General features: G+C 36.9%; 2 protein-coding genes across 2 annotated transcripts; one reads left to right on the top strand and one right to left on the bottom strand.

Annotated features, from left to right (window-relative positions):
- Positions 1-134: 134 nt before the first annotated feature.
- On the top strand, positions 135-18963 carry LOC126763341 (RINT1-like protein). Its single transcript, XM_050480729.1, has 10 exons — positions 135-334; positions 398-639; positions 697-891; positions 3708-3828; positions 3884-3993; positions 8165-8327; positions 14455-14680; positions 14743-15308; positions 17101-17327; positions 18697-18963. The coding sequence occupies exons 1-10, from the start codon at positions 197-199 to the stop codon at positions 18881-18883; spliced, it is 2175 nt and encodes a 724-aa protein (XP_050336686.1). The 5' UTR covers positions 135-196; the 3' UTR covers positions 18884-18963.
- Positions 18964-20549: 1586 nt separating this feature from the next.
- Positions 20550-21631, bottom strand: LOC126763343 (tax1-binding protein 3 homolog). The gene is made up of 3 exons (XM_050480731.1): positions 21389-21631; positions 21212-21340; positions 20550-21159 (listed from the first exon to the last, which is right to left on the bottom strand). The coding sequence occupies exons 1-3, from the start codon at positions 21440-21442 to the stop codon at positions 20971-20973; spliced, it is 372 nt and encodes a 123-aa protein (XP_050336688.1). The 5' UTR covers positions 21443-21631; the 3' UTR covers positions 20550-20970.

Raw genomic sequence — 21631 nt, 5'->3', positions numbered from 1 at the left:
TCAAATATATTCGTAATATTTTGATTTTTATTTTTCGTTTATTAACTATTGATTTAACCAGTAACTGACTTGCAGAAGTACGTCGTATAAGGGTTAATGGTGAAATATCGATTCATTCTCTCCTATGTTTTATCTTTAGATTTTATTTGTTGTTATTCAGTTCTTCAGTAGTTTAACATATTTTTGTTTTTTAGAAATGAGCAATAAGGATTCAATTGAACAACGCATAATTGCATGCGTAAATAATGAAATTGGTAGTGATTTCAAGAAACTTCATCGCTCTGCTGTCTTGATAGACAATTACAAAACTTCAATAGAACATTTAAAGGCAAACGTACGTTCTTATGCAGTTGCGGTTCTAATTTTCTTGTTTAATTCATTTTATATCATTTTTTAGTTAATAAACAAAAACCATGCTGATCTGACAAATATTGAATCTGCACTGCAGTCTCAGCGTAACTGTAATGAAAGCCTGGAATTCCAAAAAGAGAAATTGACTAAGTTTGAGAAACAATTATCACCAAAAATTGATAAATCGAATGAAGCGCTCTACGTCATCCTTAAAGATCTTGGAAATGTACGAAGACTGCAACAGTTGTCGCATTACTTAAAAATAGTGCTAGATATACAAGAGATCAGGTATGATCAGGAATGACTGTGTTGTTCTTTTTCCACTTTAATAATGATTTTTCATAGCCAGAGTTTAAGTAACGCTGTTAATGGAAGAGATGAAGCAAAAACGGTAAATATTTATTTGACGCTATTTGAAGATAAGGATTGTGAGAATAGTGTAATTGGACGGTTGTCTAATATTGAAGCACATTACCTCAAACTGTTCGCAATGGAAACCGCTTCCTATTGGCATAAAATACTAAGCGAAAAGTTCGTAAGGTAATCTTGAATAAGCTTTTTTAATTGATTATTTATAACATATTAAGTTTTTTTATTATTCCAAAAAAATAATAGTTATATTTTTGTATTTGTATTATACAACCATATCAATTATTACCAATCATATGCAACTGAACTTGACATTTTTGTGCTTGTTAGTTATTTCTACTTCGTAAAATAGTATACAGAAAAGTTAAAAAATGGAATATTTTTTCTTATTTCTTTATAAACTTTTTAAATAGAACGATTTACCAAAGTTAATCTCCAAATTATCGCCGTTGTTTACTTATGATTGTTACAAAAACTGATTGCGTTTAGTGTCCAGGGAAATGTTATAAATCTGCCAATCAATGCCCTTGTTATAATGTTATAAATCTACCAATCAAATTTTGGCAGCGTCTTCAAGTATGTTTATTGAAATCAATAGGAGCCCTTCTTCTCAGCGAAATGAAAAGCGTAAAAAGATTCCTGGTGAATTGTCACAAGAGGATCTACTTCGCCCTCTATGTGTGAAATTACTTCTGTAAACCAATTCCAAAAGCCAGACGGATATAAACTCGATCTTCATGTTGTTGTTGTTTTAACGGTTATCAATCCCCGTTAGGATGGCAAGGGTTATTTGTGTTGTAATCGACGTCATCTAACGGGAGGCCCAGGAAACGTGCTGTTTCGAGTGGGGTTGGTAGGGCATGCAAAGAGGTGATCGGGGTCATGCGGAGACTCGTTGCATGCAGGACATACATTGGGTATGTCTAGGTCTGTTCTGGATAAGTAGGAGTTTAACCTGCTACAATATCCAGAACGAAGCTGCGCTATGGTCACTCGCGTTTCTCGCGGCAACTCGAGCTCTTCGTCTGCGATGGGTGGTGGTTTGACTCCAAGAACGCTACGGGAAGGGAGTCGGTGAAGGTGTTAATGGCTCCACTGTGAATGGCGGTCAGTACCTGTCGAAAGTCAGTTGCGTCCGAAGTCCGGTCGGCGTACTGTACGACGTCGTCGACGTAGTCAAGGAAGGACCTTTTGATGCTCCTAGGAGGCGGTTCCGCTCCAAGCAGATGGCTGCAAAGAATGATTTCTACGAAAACATCCCAGGAGAAACTGCTTGGAGAGAAGTTCATTATGCTCCTTAACCGGAAGCATAAACGTCTCTCTGTGTAGGTGTTCGATAAGAGACATCAAAAGGCATCCCGTCGTATTCCGAAGTAAAGACATGGTTGTCCACAGAAACACAGAACCGAAATCGGGAGGTTTCTCGATCGAGATAATTATGGGCAGATGGTCTGATGCGAGAGTTAGCATAGGTCGCCAGGTAATGCTATTTATCAGACCACCGCTAGCAATGGTAATATCGGGCAAGCTATTACAGGTGCCCATAACTCTGGTGGGGACTTCGTCATTCATTGTGCAGAATGTCGAATCGTCAATCTGTTCCGCCAGCTCCATCCCCCTACGATCATTTCACGGGCAGGAATGCTAAAGATCGTGGTGCGCGTTAAAGTCGCCTAGTACCAAACGATTTTCACCACAAAGTAGCGCGCCTATATTCAGGCAACCTGTAGGGCAACGTGTAACTGGGGGGATGTATATATTAAATATTTCGTGCTCGTCATCGCCTGACCGGATAGCTATACCCTGACATTCTAGGGTAGTATCCCTGCGGTCGATGTCTTCATCGATTGGACGGTACTGCACGTTGTTGTGCAATATGAAGGCAAGGCCACCACCATTATCTCGCTCGCGATCTTTACGTATTACGTTGAAACCTGCACAACTCAGGAGATCTGAGCGGCTGTTTAGTTTGGTTTCTTGGACCGCAGCTATCGATACGCGTTTCCGATTCATAAGTGCAACTATCTCCTCGATCTTGCTCTGGAGTCCGTTGCAGTTGAATTGAAGTACACGGGTCAGAGTGTGAGCTATGTTGCATGTTTGAGCTCCTAGGGTCCGTGGAGGTCCTCTGTTGGCCACTCGGGGTGAGTGACGGCGCAGTGCGCGAACTATGTGCAGAGTGCACAGCCGTAGAGGCTTGTGTCGCAGTATTGCGTAGGCAACATGGGGCCACGTAACCCGTGGTCCACTCCCTGTGAGTTTTAAGGCCTGAGCAGGTCTTAAGATGGCTCCATCCATTGCATGTATTACACCTGACCGAGGTGGAGTTTGGATGGAGCCTTTTTGCGCAAAGGCAGCAGAAATGCACGAGTCAGGAGGATATGGAGAAACCCTTCTGCAAGGCATTACTCCAATGACGACAAACACAAATTAATACTTACCGATCCAAACGGGGTTAGATCGCCGAAAAAACAAGCCCTTGGTCGGATGAAATCCGAGTCAATTCCGGTGCGTAGAACCGGCTGTCGTGGGAATTGGCTTGACCTTCATATTAACGTCCGGTGGCTTGTAATATTATTGATAACATACAACACTCACACTTCAAATAGAGTTCATCTGGCTGAGCATTTTGCCGCTTCATAGTTGGCATGTATTGAAGAAATAACTGCTGAATGTTTTCACCTATTTCAATTTATAAAACATATGTTGAATCAAAATCACTTCCTAAAGAGTACAATTAACACATTAACTATAAATACTCTGTTTATACATTTAATTTCAATGATATATTTTGCAGATAATTTTCATTCACAGCAATACTATTTATGTACTTTAATATAAATAAAAAAACAGAAGAAATTCCAAAAGTTACTTTCCATTAACTACATGCGGAAAGTGCAGTGATCTCAAAATTACCTTAATTATACATATCTCATTATCATTATGAGTAAGGATTTCAAATACTTTGCATTTTTTTTTAATTCTAGAGAAATGGAGTCTATTTTAAAATCTATGCGTTGGGGTTGTAAGGAATATGATTCATTGACGTTTTCACCATCATGTGAGAGTATTTCCAAAGCCAAGCTGTTAGCAGAATATTTATTTCTAGTAATTCAAATAAAATTATTAACTTTTTTTTTAGTAATTTTATTTATTATTCTAGATCAAGTGCCCTATTGAAGAGGACGAACCACTGGAAGTTATAACGCCAAGCATTATTTGTCAACCACTTAACACTGTCACGAAATTGTTGCTAGCCCCATATCGACAAAGGTACAATTAATATTTTTGTTTATTATCGCACAACATGTTGCTGAGTATAGGATTATATATCTATAAATACTCAGGATGCCAAGACAAGTTGAAATCCGGGTGACTGTCTGCTCGTGCAGAAGTTAAGTTAAGTAAAAATTGAGGTGATGAAACTTGCTACATACAGACGTAATTGGACCACTGCCACGCCTACAAAACGCCATTAAACGAAAACCTATAAAGTATCATAACTAAGAACTAAATTAAGATACAAAACTGTAATTTCATATAGAGAATCGTAGAAGCGAGGGACCCCTGTCGGATAGAAATCTTTAAAAAAGTGCGTGGCCCTGCTGTCTAAATGGTTAAATTAACATATTTGCTGGCAAAGATATGCGGATGATATTAATATTTTAGCTAAGAAATATTCGAGGAAACTCTCTGTGATATCGTACCAAGGAGATTAGGGCTGGTAAAGGGATGGTGGGGTAGGGTTGGATTAAACATCAACCAAACGACCATTGTTCTGTTTTCGAGACGTAGATGACTAATATAGTCAAATATCTTGACTTCACGCTAGATGCCATCCTTCGGTAGAAGCAGCATGTGGACCTTGGTCAAAGCTACTAAAGCATTAATGGTGTGAAATCAACTGGCCGGTTAATCTTAAGGCTAAAGATTATCTAGTGGATGTGTACTCATCACAGATTACGGTAGAGCTTCAACTATTGAAGCTTCAATGACTTCCCTACATCTGCGCGACGGGCGCAATGAGTAAGTGCGCGAAAGCAGCACTTCACGTCATGCTAGAACTCACACCGCTTCACTTAGTAATCATTGCTTCGAATGAAAGCAGAAGGAAAGACAGAAGAAAAGGAAAGCTAATCGCATCCCAGCAAATGAAGGCCCTACGGGTTGAAAAGGACAACATTACCAAGAGATAAACTTCACTAGGAAATTCAATGTTATCCCTAACAATAAGGTTACATAGAATGATTCTACCCTCAATTTACGACTTGGGGATAGCACAATCAAGTGGTATACCGACTTCGGAGGGAATTGGGTCAGATGTCGCAGAACCATGTATCCACCTGACCATACTTATGGGAAGTTTTCCGCGCATATTCAAGTAGAGGTCTTTGCTAAAAGTCGGCGTGTAGAGATAAACCTCCAGCTCAACTATCGCAACGAAAGTATCGTCATACTCAGCGATAGTCAAACAAAACCTAAAGCGATCCCTGTTTATGAGATCAAATCGCTGCAGGAGTGTACAGAACTGCTGAACAGTTGTATCAGCTCGTAACCAAGTGTACCTTATCTAGGTCCCAGTCACAAGGGTAAAGCCGGAAATGAACTGGCTGACGAGCCCGCCCGCTTTGCAGCATCCACCAAAATCAACCTCCCAAGAGACAAATTCCGACTAACTTATACGAAATTGCTGAAAAGAACCTAATATACGGATTTTCAAACACCTTATATATTGGTCAATCTGTTAGGTTTCTTAATGAAATTCAGAAAATATCCCTTTCTGGTAATGATGTGCCGTAATCACTATGTCCAGTTCGAACCAACTTAGAAAATAGAATAGTAAAAACAATTCATAAATAAAAAATGCAGTGAAAGATCTATTAAATGGACGCTCTAAGTGGAAATCTCCTTTTAACTATGCACATTGTTGATGTTTTTTAAGTACAATCTGTTAAACGGACAACTCTATTAACTGGACAGAATGGCTGGTAACTAGACATTGAGAAAGAAGCCTTAAATTCGTTATTTTTTCCAATGAAATTTATTTGTAGGAACATATTCAAAATTAAACCTCGAGTACAATCTCTTGGATTCTTACATACATCGACAAAAAAGTGTTCGCCTTTATTCGTAAATAAAATTTTCACTGTATTGAATAGTTTATTATATAAATACCACAGCAAAGCGTGGCCGGATCCACTAGTATATAATAAATTTAGCTTTGGTTGACTTCCTGAGGGTGTAAAACTGCAAAGGCCGTGTGTGCCACACTATATTTTTGTTGTATAAAACACATTATGAAATTATATATTTTCCATTTTGATTTAATATCTTTTGCCATGTTTTGGGCAAGAGATTGATTCTACGCTCAGACGGATAATTGCTACTCGAACTTCTTCATGGTCGGGCTATGGAACGTCTGCTCCATCGTCATCGATTGGGGAATCGGATTCGCCTTCTCCTGGCGTTGTGCGTTCACTGCCATTCAGCAGGCTGGAGAAGTGTTCCTTCCATAATTTAAGTATGCTCTGGGCATCGGTCACTAGATCACCTTTGGGGGTTCTACAAGTGTATGCTCCGGTCTTGAAACCTTCAGTTAGCCGCCGCATCTTTTCGTAGAATTTTGGAGCATTACCCCTGTCAGTCAGCTTATCAAGCTCTTCATACTCACGCATTTCGGCCACTTTCTTCCCTCTTCAACTCTCGGTATCTATCCCATCCTGCCATGTTGTGGCCGATCGTAACGTTGCGAGGTAGGCAGTCCGTTTTCTCTCCGCTGCAACACGGCACTCCTCGTCGTACCAGCTGTTCTTTTACAATTTCCGAAAACCAATGGTATCGGTTGCTGCTGTACGTAAGGAGCTTGAAATGCCGTCCCACAGTTCCCTTATAACGGGTTGTTGACGAGTGCTCTCAGAGAGCAGGAGTGCAAGTCGAGTAGAAAATCGTTCGGCTATCTATTGTGATTGCAGCTTCTCGGCGTCGAACCTTCCTTGTGTTTGTTGACGTTCGTTTTTTACCGCACAGAGGCGGGTGCGAATCTTGGCTGCAAAAGATAGTAGTCCGAGTCGATGTTAGGACCTCGGAGCGCACACACATCTAAAACACTGTAGACGTGTCTTCCGTCTATCACAACATGATCGATCTGGTTAGTGGTTTTTCGATCCGGAGACAGCCAGGTGGCTTGATGAATCTTCTTATGCTGGAATCTAATACTACAGATAACCATATTTCGGGCCCCGGCGAAGTCGATCAGCCTCAACCCATTAGGGGATGTTTCCTCGTGCAGGCTGAATTTACCGACCGTCGTGCCAAGGATACTTTCTTTGCCCACCCTGGCGTTAAAGTCGCCAAGCACGATTTTGACTTTGGTTTTGGGGGCAGCTCGCATAAGCGCGCTCAAAGCGCTCATAGAAGGCATCTTTGGTCACATCGTCCTTCTCTTCCGTCGGGGATCGGGCGCAAATCAGCGATATGTTGAAGAACCTCGCTTTGATGCGGATTGTGGCCGTTCATTCACCGGAGTGAATGATAGTACTCGGCGACGGAGTCTCTCTCCCACCACGAATCCCATACCAAACTTGCGCTCCTTTATGTGGCCACTGTAGTAAATGCCACAAGGACCTACTCGTCTCAGTCCTTGTCCCGTCCATCGCATTTCTTGGACGGCGGTGATGTCAGCTTTCATTCTAACGAGGACATCAACCAGCTGGGCAGCGGCACCTTCCCAATTAAGAGACCGGATATTCCAGGTACATGCCCTCAATTCGTAGTCCTTATTTCGTTTGCCATGGTCGTCATCAAAAGGGGTTTCACTCATCCGAGGCTTGTTGTTTCCTTTCATTGGGGGTGTTTTTTTTACGTGGCGGGTCCCAAACCCAGCGCACAACCCTATGCAGGGGTTGTTTCGCCTTCTCACTTTAGCTCGCCTTCAGACGGATGTTCTTAGGCTACCCAGAGGATACTTGGTCAAAGACCGGAAGTCGTGAGCTGCTTGAGCCATATGTAAAAGAATCGTTTCTGGCCACTCCCAAGTGAATGGCGATCAGAGAACTTTCCTCACGTGAACTTCTACACATGACCCCATCCTCCTGACTTGGGTAAGTCTTCCATACAAAATAAGCTAATAGCTTAATTTGCTGGTCAAATAAAACACGCTTATTAAATCTTATCCCCTTGGCTGAGTTCGCATATATCAGTATTACTGCAAGATCAATAAAATCAAGCGAGATTTTTTCTGTTATCATTATGTCATCTGGCAGTAATGCAACATTTTATTTATAAAATTTTACCAATACCTTTAAATAAAGCCTCACCTTTGATTCTTGCAGATAGCTACATTATAAGCTGTTATACTGCCTCCAAACTTAATCCTTTTTTACTTGTTTTTTTATTATTGAATACTTTGTTTTCGCATAAACCCACATAGTTTCCTTCTTTGAAGGTTTCAATATCACTTTACGGGCGTACGCCAAACGAATCGGCTGGACAAACCGGAATGGTACTTTACGCAAGTACTGAATTGGATCAAAGAGGTCCATATCTTCGTGGGAAAGACTTTTCAACAATCGGCAACTAAAGCTGGTATACTGGACTACAACATTCGGGTAAGAATTAATTTTAAAGGTGGTGGGTCGTGTCACGTTGCAAAAATTTTGGAATCCTGAATACCCTTCACAGGTTTAATTTTACTTTCAAAAACTAGGTTTTCACAGGTCAGCTTGCGTATGTACATATGTAGCTGCTTTGAAGTTCATTTTAATCAATCGGTTCGTGTGACAGCTTTATGGTAAAGGTCGCTTTTGCGGTGCTCTGCTCCTCTTGCATCCTAGCATGGGCCAACGTCCAGTTTTATCCACTGTCCAATTTTCGCTGAACTAGGTTGAAGCATCTCGATAGTCATACCTTCTATGAACCAGGCAAATTGGCTGGAATTAATATCAATGAGCTCTGTCGATATGCGACGGAGGTTTGATCACAACGAACCGGGGTTTCTCGCTGACCAATTGGGATTATTCTATAATAGAAATGTTTAAAACTTCTAAAAGTGCTATAAAGTTCGAAATAGTAATGAATATGCAAAAGTTAGTGACATTTTTACTAACATGGCTTTTCGTGTTTCCAAAACAGGGATTGTTTAATATGTGAGATAATACTATTAGCAAAATGTGACCACAAATATAGCTGTTGTCAGCTAATTAGAAACGATTCCTTTTTTGTACGTGGCTGATGAGTATAATGATACAAATTTTTGATATACCGTTATTTATATTCCTAAAAGTCTTTCATTGTTCGTGCTACTCTATTTGCTACTAAATTCACTCTGTTTTGTAGTTGTGAAGTTAAAGTTCTTATAATTTTTTCCCAAATAGTAAATTAGTTCCGATCTAGAAGGTGATTTAAGTGCGACAGCTAATTAGAAACAGTTGTTTAAAGGATTAAAATTCCTCAAGGTGTTAATAAATAATTAATAATATTACTGATTTATAGTAAGCGTGTGTTTAAAAGTTGTGGTTTAAAATATATTAAAATGTATAATTCAAGTGCTTTAATGAGAAAAAGCTGCAGAAGTACATCTGCCCTATGTAGTTACATTTTTAACCCTCGTCAGTCCGAAAAGACGTACAAATAAATTGTGTTTATACATATACAGAATTTAAAACTATTTCCAATGTTGCACGCAAAGAAAAAACCCGAAAAACTGCAACAGCAATAGACCGCAGAATTAATACTATCTCGCGAAGAGATCTAAAAAAAGAGTTCCACTGACATTCTACATGAAATTCAAGGCGAATACAATGTCCAAATATCCAAGAGAATTGCCTGGCGTTTGGTCGAATCTGCACTTCACGGCAGGGCAGCACACAGGAACCCATTTCTGACTAAAATTCGTAGAAACGACGCGTAGACTTTTCCAACTCTTATTGGTCTAAGACAACAAATCAACCGAGGTATGCCGTTTGGAACGATGTAAGAAAAATTAATCGCTTAGGTCCTGATGGTCGAAGGTATTTTCGCCGTCCAATAATTCAAGAATTTGATCCTCGCTATGTTCCGCGCGTAGTTGAGTTTGGTGGAGGATCAATCATGGTGTGGGGATGTTTTATCTGGAATGGGGTTGGTCCACTCCATAAGATTGATGAAATTGAATTTTAAACAAAGAGAAATACGTCGACATCCTAAAAAATGTCATGTTGTCATCGGCTGAGCAAAATTTGCCTGTTAAAAGGAAGATAACAATTCAAAGCATACGTCTAAGTTGGCACAAAAGTTTTTAATTAAAATTCTATCAATGTTTTGGAGTGGAAATTTTCCTGCCCAGACTTAAACCCTATAGAACATCTCTGGGTGATGTTAAAAGAGCCATATACACCAAATGTAATATCATTATTTTTTGTTGAAAAAATATTTTCGTTTCTAATTAGTTGTCGCACTCAAATCGTTGATTCCACATTTTTTTGTTAAAATCTTCAAAACAAAAACGATTTTTAAACAAAATTTTTACTATTAGAGTTTAAGTTCAACATAGGTTTCAATAAAAAAAGTGAAAATACAAGTAACATTGATTTATTGGAAAATAACTTCATTTACTTCAAAATAAGTGTCGTTTCTAATTAGCTGTCGACAGCTGTACTTTCAGTGGCAGACAAAAGTCTACATACACCCCCTGTTTTATTGCATATGAGAGTACAACATCTTTTTAGGAAAATGTGTTGATACAGTTTTATTCTTATCTTTTTTCTAATAACAATAAACTTAAAAAATCCATTACTTAATATAAAACAACATATTTATGGAGGAAAAACTGAAAAATTATGTTGACAAAAGTCTACATACAGTAAACATAACTTAGTTCAGTGGGAAGACTTTACAAAATGGTGGTTATTAAGACGTTTTAGTATTTAGTTGGGCCCCCATTAGCATCTATAACTGCTTGAAAATGCCGTGGCATTGATTCTGCTAAATTTGTCAACTCTGCAGATATTATGCTGTTCTAAGCTTCTAATATGCGCTCTTTGAGTAGAGCAGAGCTTGAAATCCGGTGCTTTTTAATTTTACGCTCCAAAATTTCCCGGACATGTTCAATAATATCAAATCTGGACTTTGAGGTGGAGTGTTTAATTGCCTTGGAGTGTAATAAAGCAACAAGTCCTTAACAATTTACGCCGTATGCTTCGGATCGTTGTCTTGTTGAAAGATCCAACCGGAACCGATCCCCAAATTATCCACCGAAGGTTCCAAATTATGTTCCAACAGAGACTTATACTTAAAACGATCCATTTTACCTTCAATAAAGGTTAACTTTCCAACTCCAAAGGCCGCAACAGCTCCCCAAACCATTACGCTGGCGCCACCGTGCTTCACAGTTGACACTACCCATTTTCGTTTAAAGTTATTTGTATTGTTCTTGGATGGATACTCTTTTGTGACGAATTGCTATGTGTTCGGCTAATTTTGGGGCATTTACTTTTGGATTTTTGTCTACTTTGAGGATCAGGCTGATGTCTCTACGAGATAATTGTCTTGGTCGACCACTGCGCGGTTTATTTTCGGTGGAACTACTATTTTCGAAGTTTTTTACAATTGTCTATACTGTTGCCCGACTCAAGTTTAAAATTTTAGAAATCTCACCATATAATTTTTTTTCTTTTCTTTGTTTTATCACCAAATTTCTTTCATCAATTGATATTTCTTTTCGCGTAGCCATTATAGCTATTCGAGTGTTCAAACCACAACTGAATTCAATAAATACTAAACAGTAAACATAATGAAATGGAAGAAAAAGGCTAACGGTACTTTACCGTTATCATAACAAAGTACAAAGTATGAGCTTCGTACTGTATGCAGACTTTTGTCAACGCAATTTTTGAGTTTTCCTTCCATACATTTGTTGTTTTATGCTAAATAATGAATTTTTTTAGTTCATTGTTATTAGAATAAATATTAGAATAAAACTGTATCAATACAATTTTATACCCTGAACAGGGTATATTAAGCGTGTCACGAAGTTTGTAACACCCAGAAGGAAGCGTCGGAGACCCTATAAAGTATATACTTATATAAATGATCAGTAAGTTGAGCTGAGTCGATTTAGCCATGTCCGTCTGTCTGTCTGTCTGTCCGTCTGTCTGTCCGTCTGTCCGTCCGTCTGTATATATACGAACTAGTCCCTCAGTTTTTAAGATATCGTTTTGAAATTTTGCAAACGTCATTTTCTCTTCAAGAATCTGCTCATTTGTCGGAACTGCCGATATCGGACCACTAAAACATATATCTGCCATACAAACTGAACGATCGGAATCAAGTTCTTGTATGGAAAACTTTCACATTTGACAAGATATATTCACGAAATTTGGTATAGATTATTTTGTTAGGCAACAATGTAATCTCCGAAGAAATTGTTCAGATCGGTTAACTATAGTGTATAGCTGCCATACAAACTGAATGATCGGAATCAAATGCTTGCATGCGAAACTTCCTTATTTGACGATATATCTTCACGAAATTTGGTATGAGCTATTGTTCGTAGAACATAGAATAATATCGGAAGAAATTGTTCAGATCGGCTCACTATAGCATATAGCTGCCATACAAACCGAACGATCGGAATCAAGGGCTTATATGTAAAACTTTCGCATTTGACGTGGTGTCTTCACGAAATTTGACATGGATTACTGCTTAAGGTAATAATATAATCTCCGAAAAAATTGTTCAGATCGGATTACCATAGCATATAGCTTCCATACAAACTGAACACATAGTTACTAAAAGAAATGCACCTGTGAAGGGTATATTAGCTTCGGTGCAGCCGAAGTTAACGTTTTTTTTGTTCTAAAAACATTTTGTATTCTCATATCAATGAAAATAGGGGGTGTATGTAGACTTTTGTCCGCCACTGTAAGTCTAATGATCCATAATGTTGTCTTAGAGTCTATTAGCTTTGTTAACTCAAGCATCAATTAATATATCGAATTAAAACTTGACACATGTTGGTATGTAAATATTGAATAATTTTGATACTTATGAGCACAATAAGTTGGTTCGACATATTTTGACGCATTCAGTACATTGCTAATAATGAATGGTTCATACCTCGGCCTAAATTATGACGTGTTATACAAGGTCTGTCGCAAAAGAAACATAACTTTTTAAATATAACTGTTTTGTTTTAAACTTGGGAAAACGTTTACTGAAACATTTCAAATGATGAAAAAAGTTTATGGTGATCAATGCCTATCCCGTAGTAATGTGCATGAGTGGTTTAAGCGATTCCAAGAAGGTCGTGAGGACCTCTGTGACGATCCGAAGTCGGTAGTCTTCAGAAGTCAAAAATAAAGACAATGCTGATTTGTTTTTACGATTCCGAGGTTATTGTACACCGAGAGTTCGTCCCACCTGGCCAAACGATTAATGCTGTGTTTTACCTTGGTGTTATGAAGCGTCTTTTGTCACGCATTCGTAGTGCTCGACCACAATGCCGTGAGGCAGGGTCCTGGCGCCTGTTGCACGATAATGCGCCGTGTCATCGGTCGACGCTTGTCACTGATTTTTTGACAAAAAACTCCATATTAACCATTAATCACTCACCCTACTGGTGAGTCATCTGGCATCCTGTGATTTTTACCTATTTGGAAAACTTCATTTGCCCATGAAAGGACACTGGTTTCAGGACATTTCAGCTATCCAAAAGGTGACGACCGATATTCTCAAGAGCATTCCGAAAAATTACCTTAAACACTCATTTGAAATGCTCATTGACCGGGCTAAACGCTGTATCGAAGCACAAGAAAACTACTTTGAATAAAAAAATATAACTTTGAAAAATATTATTTTTTGTTGTTTTTTTTTTAACAGTCCTGTTTCTTTTGCGACAGACCTTGTATAAACGTCAATACTTATCTTAACCCTCATATACCTAATCGATATATTTTTGAACCTCCGGCAAACTTTATATCGAAAATATCGGGTATATATATAAGATATCTTAGCTAAACGAGAAATATTGGACATACTATAGTTTAATATATGTATATGAATATGTCGATAAGTATGTGAGTCTTTAATTATAAAATTACTTGAAAATATTTACTCGACTGTATCTGAGCTTTTCAAGGGATAATGCAAAAAGTTCAGACTTTTCTCTACCCCAATATGCTCTATATAGTGATTTCCGACTTTCTTTAATGTATTAGTTAATTTTGAATTCTTTCGCAAAATTTTTAATAAAAAGTTCACCTGAAAGTATTGAACTTAAACAAATTTTAGAACTTTAAGGAAACTATAAAATTAGCTCTTCATTTTATAAAGAACTAGCTTTCCCGCGGCTTCGCTCGCATTGAGTTCCTTGAATAAATATCAAAGATCATTAACAATACCAAATAACTAAATAATTTTGAAATTAATTTCCTCGAATGTAATTGCATCATCGGTGGTGATTTTGCAAAAAGACCTAAGTTAAGACCTTCTGCAGGTATAAAGGAATAATTGTGTAAATTTTCACGTTTCTGACGTTCTACGAATACATAACGAAATAGCGTTTCATTTTTGTTTGAAATGTTTGTCAAGAAGAAAGAAGTTACTGTTCAAGTCCCAAATTTTATATATTTTTCCGTTCTGTCCGTATGGTTGACTTTACAGTTCCTATTTGTTGAAATTTGAACGTTTCGTTTCATTAAACTTTCTCCTGTATATAGATATTAATTCTTAGAAAATTAAAATGGAATATTTTTACAGCTGGAATTCATTCGTGGCCTCGTGCAGATGATAATAGAAAAACTTACAGCCGACATTGAGGATATTAGCCGGGATGAGCATTTATTTGCCCATTTGTTAGATGAAACCTTAGCGTTCGAAGCTGAACTTCGGGGAAATTTCGGATATCCAAGTAGTTTTCCAAGTGTGATATGCGTAATAACTCAACCTGCATTCTTATTGCAATGGATTTCTCTTGAAGAGCGTTGTAAGTATAAAAAGTTCTAAGAACTTATAGTATATAATAAGGTGATAAATAATTTTTTACAGTTTGTGCAGAAAAAATGGACCTTATATTACAAGGTGATGATTCCTGGACGATTATTGATCCTTACATATACGATAATGATTTGAAAATTCCGAAATGCGCTGATCAATTTATACGACTCCTTGAGGCTATAAAAGAGAGATATGGTACACTTATTCAACCAGGACAACAATTACAATTTCTTTCGCTTCAATTAGAACTGATAGAAAATTTCCGACGACGCCTGGTGCAACTTTTTAGCAGTGGGGAAGTTGAAATAATATCCATTTTGAACGCTATAAATTACTTGGCTTTGGTGTTAAATGAATGGGGCGAAAACATTCATTATTTGCATTTACATGCTGCACTAGTAGGGCCGAATTCAAATGAAATTCACTCAGTGTTTGATCAACCAGTGGGGGAACTAGAACATTGGACCAAGAAACTTATTGAAAGTTTGGCGACAAAGGCGGTAAATGAAATAAAAGCAAAGTCAATGGCCTATCGACATGACTGTTGGGCTAGTGTGCCTGATCAAAATTGCAAAGAGCCATTTATTTTGTCTTCTAGTGCAGGAGAAATGTTCCAGGTAAATTGTTATAATGATTATTATTTGAAAATCACTATTCCATTTTCGTTTTATACATATACATACATATAGATATTTATTATTTGGATGAGCACATGTTTTATTTTGTTAATGATACTACTATTATAAAGGCGACAGCTTGTGAGCGTGTATGTTTATTAATTCTTTTCCAGAGTGCTAATATTTTGCTGGTAACTGTATGTGCCAGAGCGTTATTTGAAACAGGCGACGCATGGGTGGCATATATTACGGTACTTTAGATTGTAAATGCGTAAATAAGCATGGTAGCAGGAATAGAGAAACTGTTACTGAGTGAGGTCTGATCGTATTCTGTAAATAGAGAGAAGATAGGCAGGAACCGTTAGGAGTAACTAAGGAGTGCGCAATAATTAGACACTGTAGCAGAACTTACTGTGCTATAGCAGTAAAAAGTATTAAGTGAAGTTGTTGTGGTATAGTAAGATAAAAGTGTAAAGTGATAAAAATATGGAATAATCTACGAACAAAATCCCCGTCATATACATATTATGGTATCTTTTAACTGTATTTTAAGACTAAGTATTAGTAAAAATATTTATTTGGGAAGGAACAACAGCTGATCTTCGAGAGTTCCTCTCAAAACAGACGTTTTGCGGCTACCAATATATCTCTGAACAGGATCCTATGAAATTAAAAAACAACTGAACAGATTGTTAAATCTAGTAATTGATCGAAGGAACAAGCAAAAAAAAAAATTGTTTAACAAAATGGCTGTTCCAAAAAAACCATTTTTCACCAAAATTTCGGACTTCAATTGTTTATAAAAAATATACATACATACATATATTGATTAAAAAAAATTATATTAATTACTATAATACTAAATATATGTATTTAAGTTGCTCGTGTTAAAACTTGAGACTAATCGGTTTATCCGTTTTCGAGTAATGTTGACACATAGGTATAAACATATACATATATATGTATATATCTTTATATATATATATTTCTTTATATACATATACATATATCTTTATATATAAAAAGTACGTGTCACGTTGTTTGTCCCGATGAACTCCTAAACTATATAAATAATATATCTAATGTGCGTTCCAAAGTAAACAGGACCAGGGGTCCATTCAAAAGTGGATCCGGCCACGCATTGCTGTGGTGTATATTTTATATACAGTGAAAATTTTATTTATGAATAAAGGCGAAAACGTTTTTGTCGGTATAAAAATTCAAGGGAAAGTGCTTGAGGTTTAATTATCTAGGTTTTCCGTCGACGTCATCTAACGAGAGATCCCAGGAAATGTGCTGTTTCGACGGTGTCGGACCAAAGGAAATGGGTGACAGATGAGTGGAAGGGGCATGCAAAAAGGTGGCCAGAATCATGTGGAGTCTCATTGCACGTAGGACATATGTTTGATATGTCGGGGTCTATTCCGGATAAGTAGGTGTTTAACATGTTACAATATACTAACTTCTAAGTTGGTTCGAACTGGACACGGTGTGCTAAATTTTGCTAAAATCGGTTCAGTAGTTTAGGAGTCCATCGCGGACAAACAAAGTGACCCGTAATTTATAATATAAAGATATATACATATATAAAGATACATATATAAAGAAATATGCCGAATATGTCGGTTAGTGTGTGAGCTATATTCATGAAACGAAGATTAACAAGGTCATGTTATATTAATTTTTATTTGCAATATAATTAGTGATTACGTATGACAGATTTTAATATTGTGGCACACCACATTGTTCATGGACGCAAATATCATTAGCATATATTTTTCTTTTTTTATAGGTAATGGTAACAACCCTTCACAATCTGGAGCGAGATCTATCTTTAAACCTGTTTAATCTTACACTGCGTATAATAGCTGGACACGTAGACGAATTTCTCTTCGATAGCCTTGTTATGAATAACAAATTTACACCAGCAGGAGCCGCCCAATTTAATTTCGATATGACTCGAAATCTTTTTCCCCTTTTTGGACAATATTGTCGGCGGCCAGACTTACTTTTCAAAAAGTAAGTAAAGAATAAATCCGTGAAAGCGTTAACTTTAGTGAAATATTTATGTTCATGACCCTTGCTGCACGTGCGTCTGAGATAGATTTGAGTGCCTCTTGACTATCGCTAAGTATAATAATACGTTGTGATAGTTGTTTTGGATATTTATACTTCACCATCATAAGGGATAGCAATACCCCATCCCGAGGGTATCCTCTCGTAGTACCAAGACTAATCTTGTTTTCTCCTACTAAGGTCTCAGCTTACTTAAGTGCGCAGTACAGCTTCTATCCATCTGCGCATTAAAGCTGCCACAATCCTATTTTAGTGCTCATCACAGTTTCTTGTGCCAAATTCTCCAAATCATCTAGGAAGACGTATATTTCCACCTCACCGTTGTCCTGCGAGTTTTGTATTTCCTCTCGTTAGCTGGTAGAGACCAGTATTAGTGAGTATGCTGATTTGGGGGAGGGATGTGCTCCTCAGCTTCTTCGATCTTATTTCGTTTTTTATAAGGAGGCCTTGTCAGAGAAATTTTTAAAACTGTTATCTCTCGCGAAGTTAATTTCGGTTTTGTACGTTGTAAAGTGATGATATTCCGCAGTTCAGACGGAACTTCTCATTTCCAATGGGCTTATAAGACTCAATGCCGCTATTGAGCCACCATTTTGGTTTCCAATTAGATCAAGGACAAACTCGTACGGTTTACCTGTGCTCCTTCAAAAAACACTGTTATGCTGCGCATGACGATTTCCAGCTTCGGAGCGATTTGCCTCTTCGTCCTAAACTAGCCTTTTCGTCCTTGACTAGCAGCAAACCTAATTTGAAATAAACAGCATGGAAAGAGGTAGTATCATCCATAATTTTTTCCTAGAGCTTTCAACTTTTTCGACCCCAAAGTTCCCTTTTGCCTCTTGGATTTCGGGGTCGTTATTTTGCGACCTTGAAAGGTGTGGCCTTTTGCTACCTTGCCTCTTGTTCGGCATTGTGTTACGGCTTGAACTTGCAACAAAAAAAGAAGTATGTATAAACAAATATGTATGTACATATATGTAGGTATGTAAGTATGTACATTTTCATTTTTTGAGTTGAGGATAAAATATCAATAAAATTAATTTAGAATAGGTTCTAGATAAGTAAAGAGAGCTTTATTTCTAAAGAATCTCTTTATACGCAATTCTTAGTTTTCTAATTACCATCTATTTAGCATTCTCAAATTTTTATCGAAATAAACTATACTTGAAGTGTGAAAAATAAAACAAACTCTTAACGAAGAAAAAATAAATCATTAATGTATATGTACAATATGTTATTAATTTAGTTATGATGTATTTACACATAGTCATAGATTGTAACATCTAAATATGTTTTTTTTTTTATTATTTAGAGTTCACGATTCAAGCAAGTTGCTAAACGCTGCACGTGGTACTGCCCTTTTGTTACACGAAGCGCTAATATCTCAAACAAATCTCGAGCAAAAGATGAACGCACTCAAGGATTTGGGCATTGTTAATTTCAAGTATCAAACCTGTATACATGTTCTAGAACGACGAACGGACTTAAAAGTTTTGTAATAAACCGATTCCAAACTAAAATGCTGTGTATGTTTAATTAATTGTATATAAATAAAAATTATATAATATATGTAAGTCAACTATTGAACATTGTATAATTCAAATCCACTTCGAATTCTACTGTGAAAAGAAAATATATTTGATTTATGTTTGGGAGGCGAAGATTAGTTTCCAGATATACATATTTCTAGTCGGCGCAATTGAAACTATTTAAAAAATTTAAAAATGAAAAGGAATGTCGAATTGCATAGCAGCGAACTGTTACTAAGAAGAACGAAAAGCGTGCCACCCTAGCATGAGCGCCACACTCCCTTTGTCTTCCCTCGTAGGCCCCTAACCCTCACCTACATAAAAACCGTTTTGGGCGACAAAATAGTATTATTGTGAACGCAATCAAATGAGCAGAAAAACACTGAATATGAATATGAAAAATTCAATGAGCAAATTTTTAATATGAGGAAAGCGCTTAGAAATATGTGCACTAGCTCTTCTGTAAATTAAATGTTCCATGCTTTAAATCAGGAATTATTATTTAAATAACTGAAAGTTTTTAGTATTATTATTTTCAATAAGCTAAGATGCTATCGGTACTAATCAAGCCACAAAAACAGACGACGTGAAAGATAACGGGACTTTTGTTGCGCACCGAAGAAATATGGCACATGCGTCAAAAATGTACGCTCATCTCGTTTCAGCTCTAGTTATTGTATCGTACACCCCTCGAATTTAAATAAAAACCCGTTTTTTTATAGAAAAGCAATCCCATTAGAGATAACTTTTGGAGATTTTTCAACTATTTGCATTTTTGGTAATAAGCTAGGAAAAGCGAAAAAAATAAAAACGCAAACTATTATTAAATTGCACAATAAAGGTGTAAAATAGCCCTCAAATAGTAAAACATGTAGGTAGAACTTGAACATAAGGTCGGACAATTATCCAAAACTTTGTAATCGAAGAAATATTCAGTTCTAAGCTAAGATCTGAGCGTTTTTCTACTCTTTCACAATAATAATTTAATTTGCAGAGTTGCGTAGACTTATAACGGCTGGTTTACATTCATAGATACCTAAACCTAAACGTATTCATGCGTAATCATATGGTGCATTTTGAGCCAAATGCCCCACGGGCCTATATACTTATGTATATGTACATATAGTTACACCATCCACCTCACCTCACCACAACTCATACCCAACCCTTCCAATGCAATTAATCCAATACTATAAAAACAATAAGTGCACAAATAAAGGGTGCAGGGTGCCAGCCCAAAATTGTTGAATTGTTGTCTATATAACTGCTAGCGATCTCTTCTACCACCACATTCACCCGACATTAATCCCATAAATAAACCTTTCTAACCATACTAATATTAAGCCATTAATAAAAGTTTGGCTGCATTTGTAACTCGAGGGCAAATCTGATTGAACTAAAGTTTTTCTCTCAAATTTTCAACCGATTTCGTCAAGTATCATGCAAAATATGATTTCCACCTTTTTGTTGGTATAAGTTCCCTGCAATAGGTTGTCTGTTCTTTAGTTTTCTCCTGAGAAAAGTTATGTCTACATAGAGCTGATAAAACCGCTTGTACGCATTTAAACTTTCTTGAAATGTACATTGATGAACCGAATTTATTCTTTCTATCTTTGAAATAATGACTCTGTAGAACTAGTTACTTAATTTTTTATTTATCACAATCTTTACATTAAATATAATACTTAAATAAGTTGTGCACTTTAAATCATATTGACAAACACAGAACCTGAATTTTTGTATTAGTTTAATAATCCATTATCTGAAATTGCTTGTTTTTAAGCAAAGAAAACATAAAACTGAAATGTATAATGCAATTATATAATATATGTAAAAAATCTACTGAACTATGCCATCTACTGAAGTCTGACGATTCGCGTTTTACATACTTTTTTTGTTCAACTGCTTTATCGATTAAATATAAAATTAATGCCGCTGGATCGTCAAATTAAGTTGACATCCTATTCCGACAACGGTGTTTAATTTAATCAATTTGAGATAAAATACCCATTTGCTCTTGAGACAATTTAATGACATAAATGTGAAGAAGTTAATACTTATGTGGAAGTTACTCCCTTTCTGGCAACGAGCATATTTAGTACTGGGTTTTTTCGGATATAGCTTACGGCCTTTTTATGTGTTACCATTGTAAAATCATAGCCATTGCACTGCAAAATTTTGTCATGGATGCGAAGACCAGCTCGGGAAGCTGGACTCTTATCGTGCACTTCAGTAACATAAATTCCCTGTAAAATAAATACGATTAAAATAAGTTTGATGGAAATGTTATTTACTAACATAATCCGTATATCCTTGAGGACTTTTTTTGAAGTCTTGATCAATACCCCCACCTATTTTAAAGCCACATTTCAGTATTTCTCTGCCTTCTCTATCGTAATCTTTCTCTTTGTGAAGAGTTATTGGGATCTAAAAGATAGTTTGTTATATACAATACAAAACATAACATTTACTTACACTTAAGCATTCCATCGCCGTTCCGGCCTGATGTTGAAAAGCCATTTTCGCCATTATGAATTCCGAAATTTATGCCTAATCTTCCCGTGAGAAAGTGTACTATATCCAATAGCTCAGGATTTTTATTCTTTTTGTTTAAGTCCCCTTTACGATGGTTTAAGTATCACTATTGAACAATCGATTACAAACAATATTCGATACTTCGATAACCATGTACCCATTACTATAGACAAGCTGTGTTCC

The sequence above is a fragment of the Bactrocera neohumeralis genome, chromosome 6 (assembly GCF_024586455.1).
Source record: "Bactrocera neohumeralis isolate Rockhampton chromosome 6, APGP_CSIRO_Bneo_wtdbg2-racon-allhic-juicebox.fasta_v2, whole genome shotgun sequence".
Lineage (NCBI taxonomy): Eukaryota > Metazoa > Arthropoda > Insecta > Diptera > Tephritidae > Bactrocera > Bactrocera neohumeralis.
Note: the sequence above shows the minus strand (reverse complement) of the source record. Positions and strands in the feature narration are given on the sequence as shown.

Bases quoted from the DNA above. Each gene is read 5' to 3' on its own strand.
- LOC126763341 (XM_050480729.1), top strand. From the start codon at position 197: ATGAGCAATAAGGATTCAATTGAACAACGCATAATTGCATGCGTAAAT. The intron at 14,681-14,742 runs GTAAGTATAAAA...AATTTTTTACAG, and splicing joins GATTTCTCTTGAAGAGCGTT to TTTGTGCAGAAAAAATGGAC. The intron at 17,328-18,696 runs GTAAGTAAAGAA...TTTATTATTTAG, and splicing joins CCAGACTTACTTTTCAAAAA to AGTTCACGATTCAAGCAAGT.
- LOC126763343 (XM_050480731.1), bottom strand. From the start codon at position 21,442: ATGGCGAAAATGGCTTTTCAACATCAGGCCGGAACGGCGATGGAATGC. The intron at 21,341-21,388 runs GTAAGTAAATGT...ACTATCTTTTAG, and splicing joins CGGCGATGGAATGCTTAAGT to ATCCCAATAACTCTTCACAA. The intron at 21,160-21,211 runs GTTAGTAAATAA...TTTATTTTACAG, and splicing joins CTCAAGGATATACGGATTAT to GGAATTTATGTTACTGAAGT.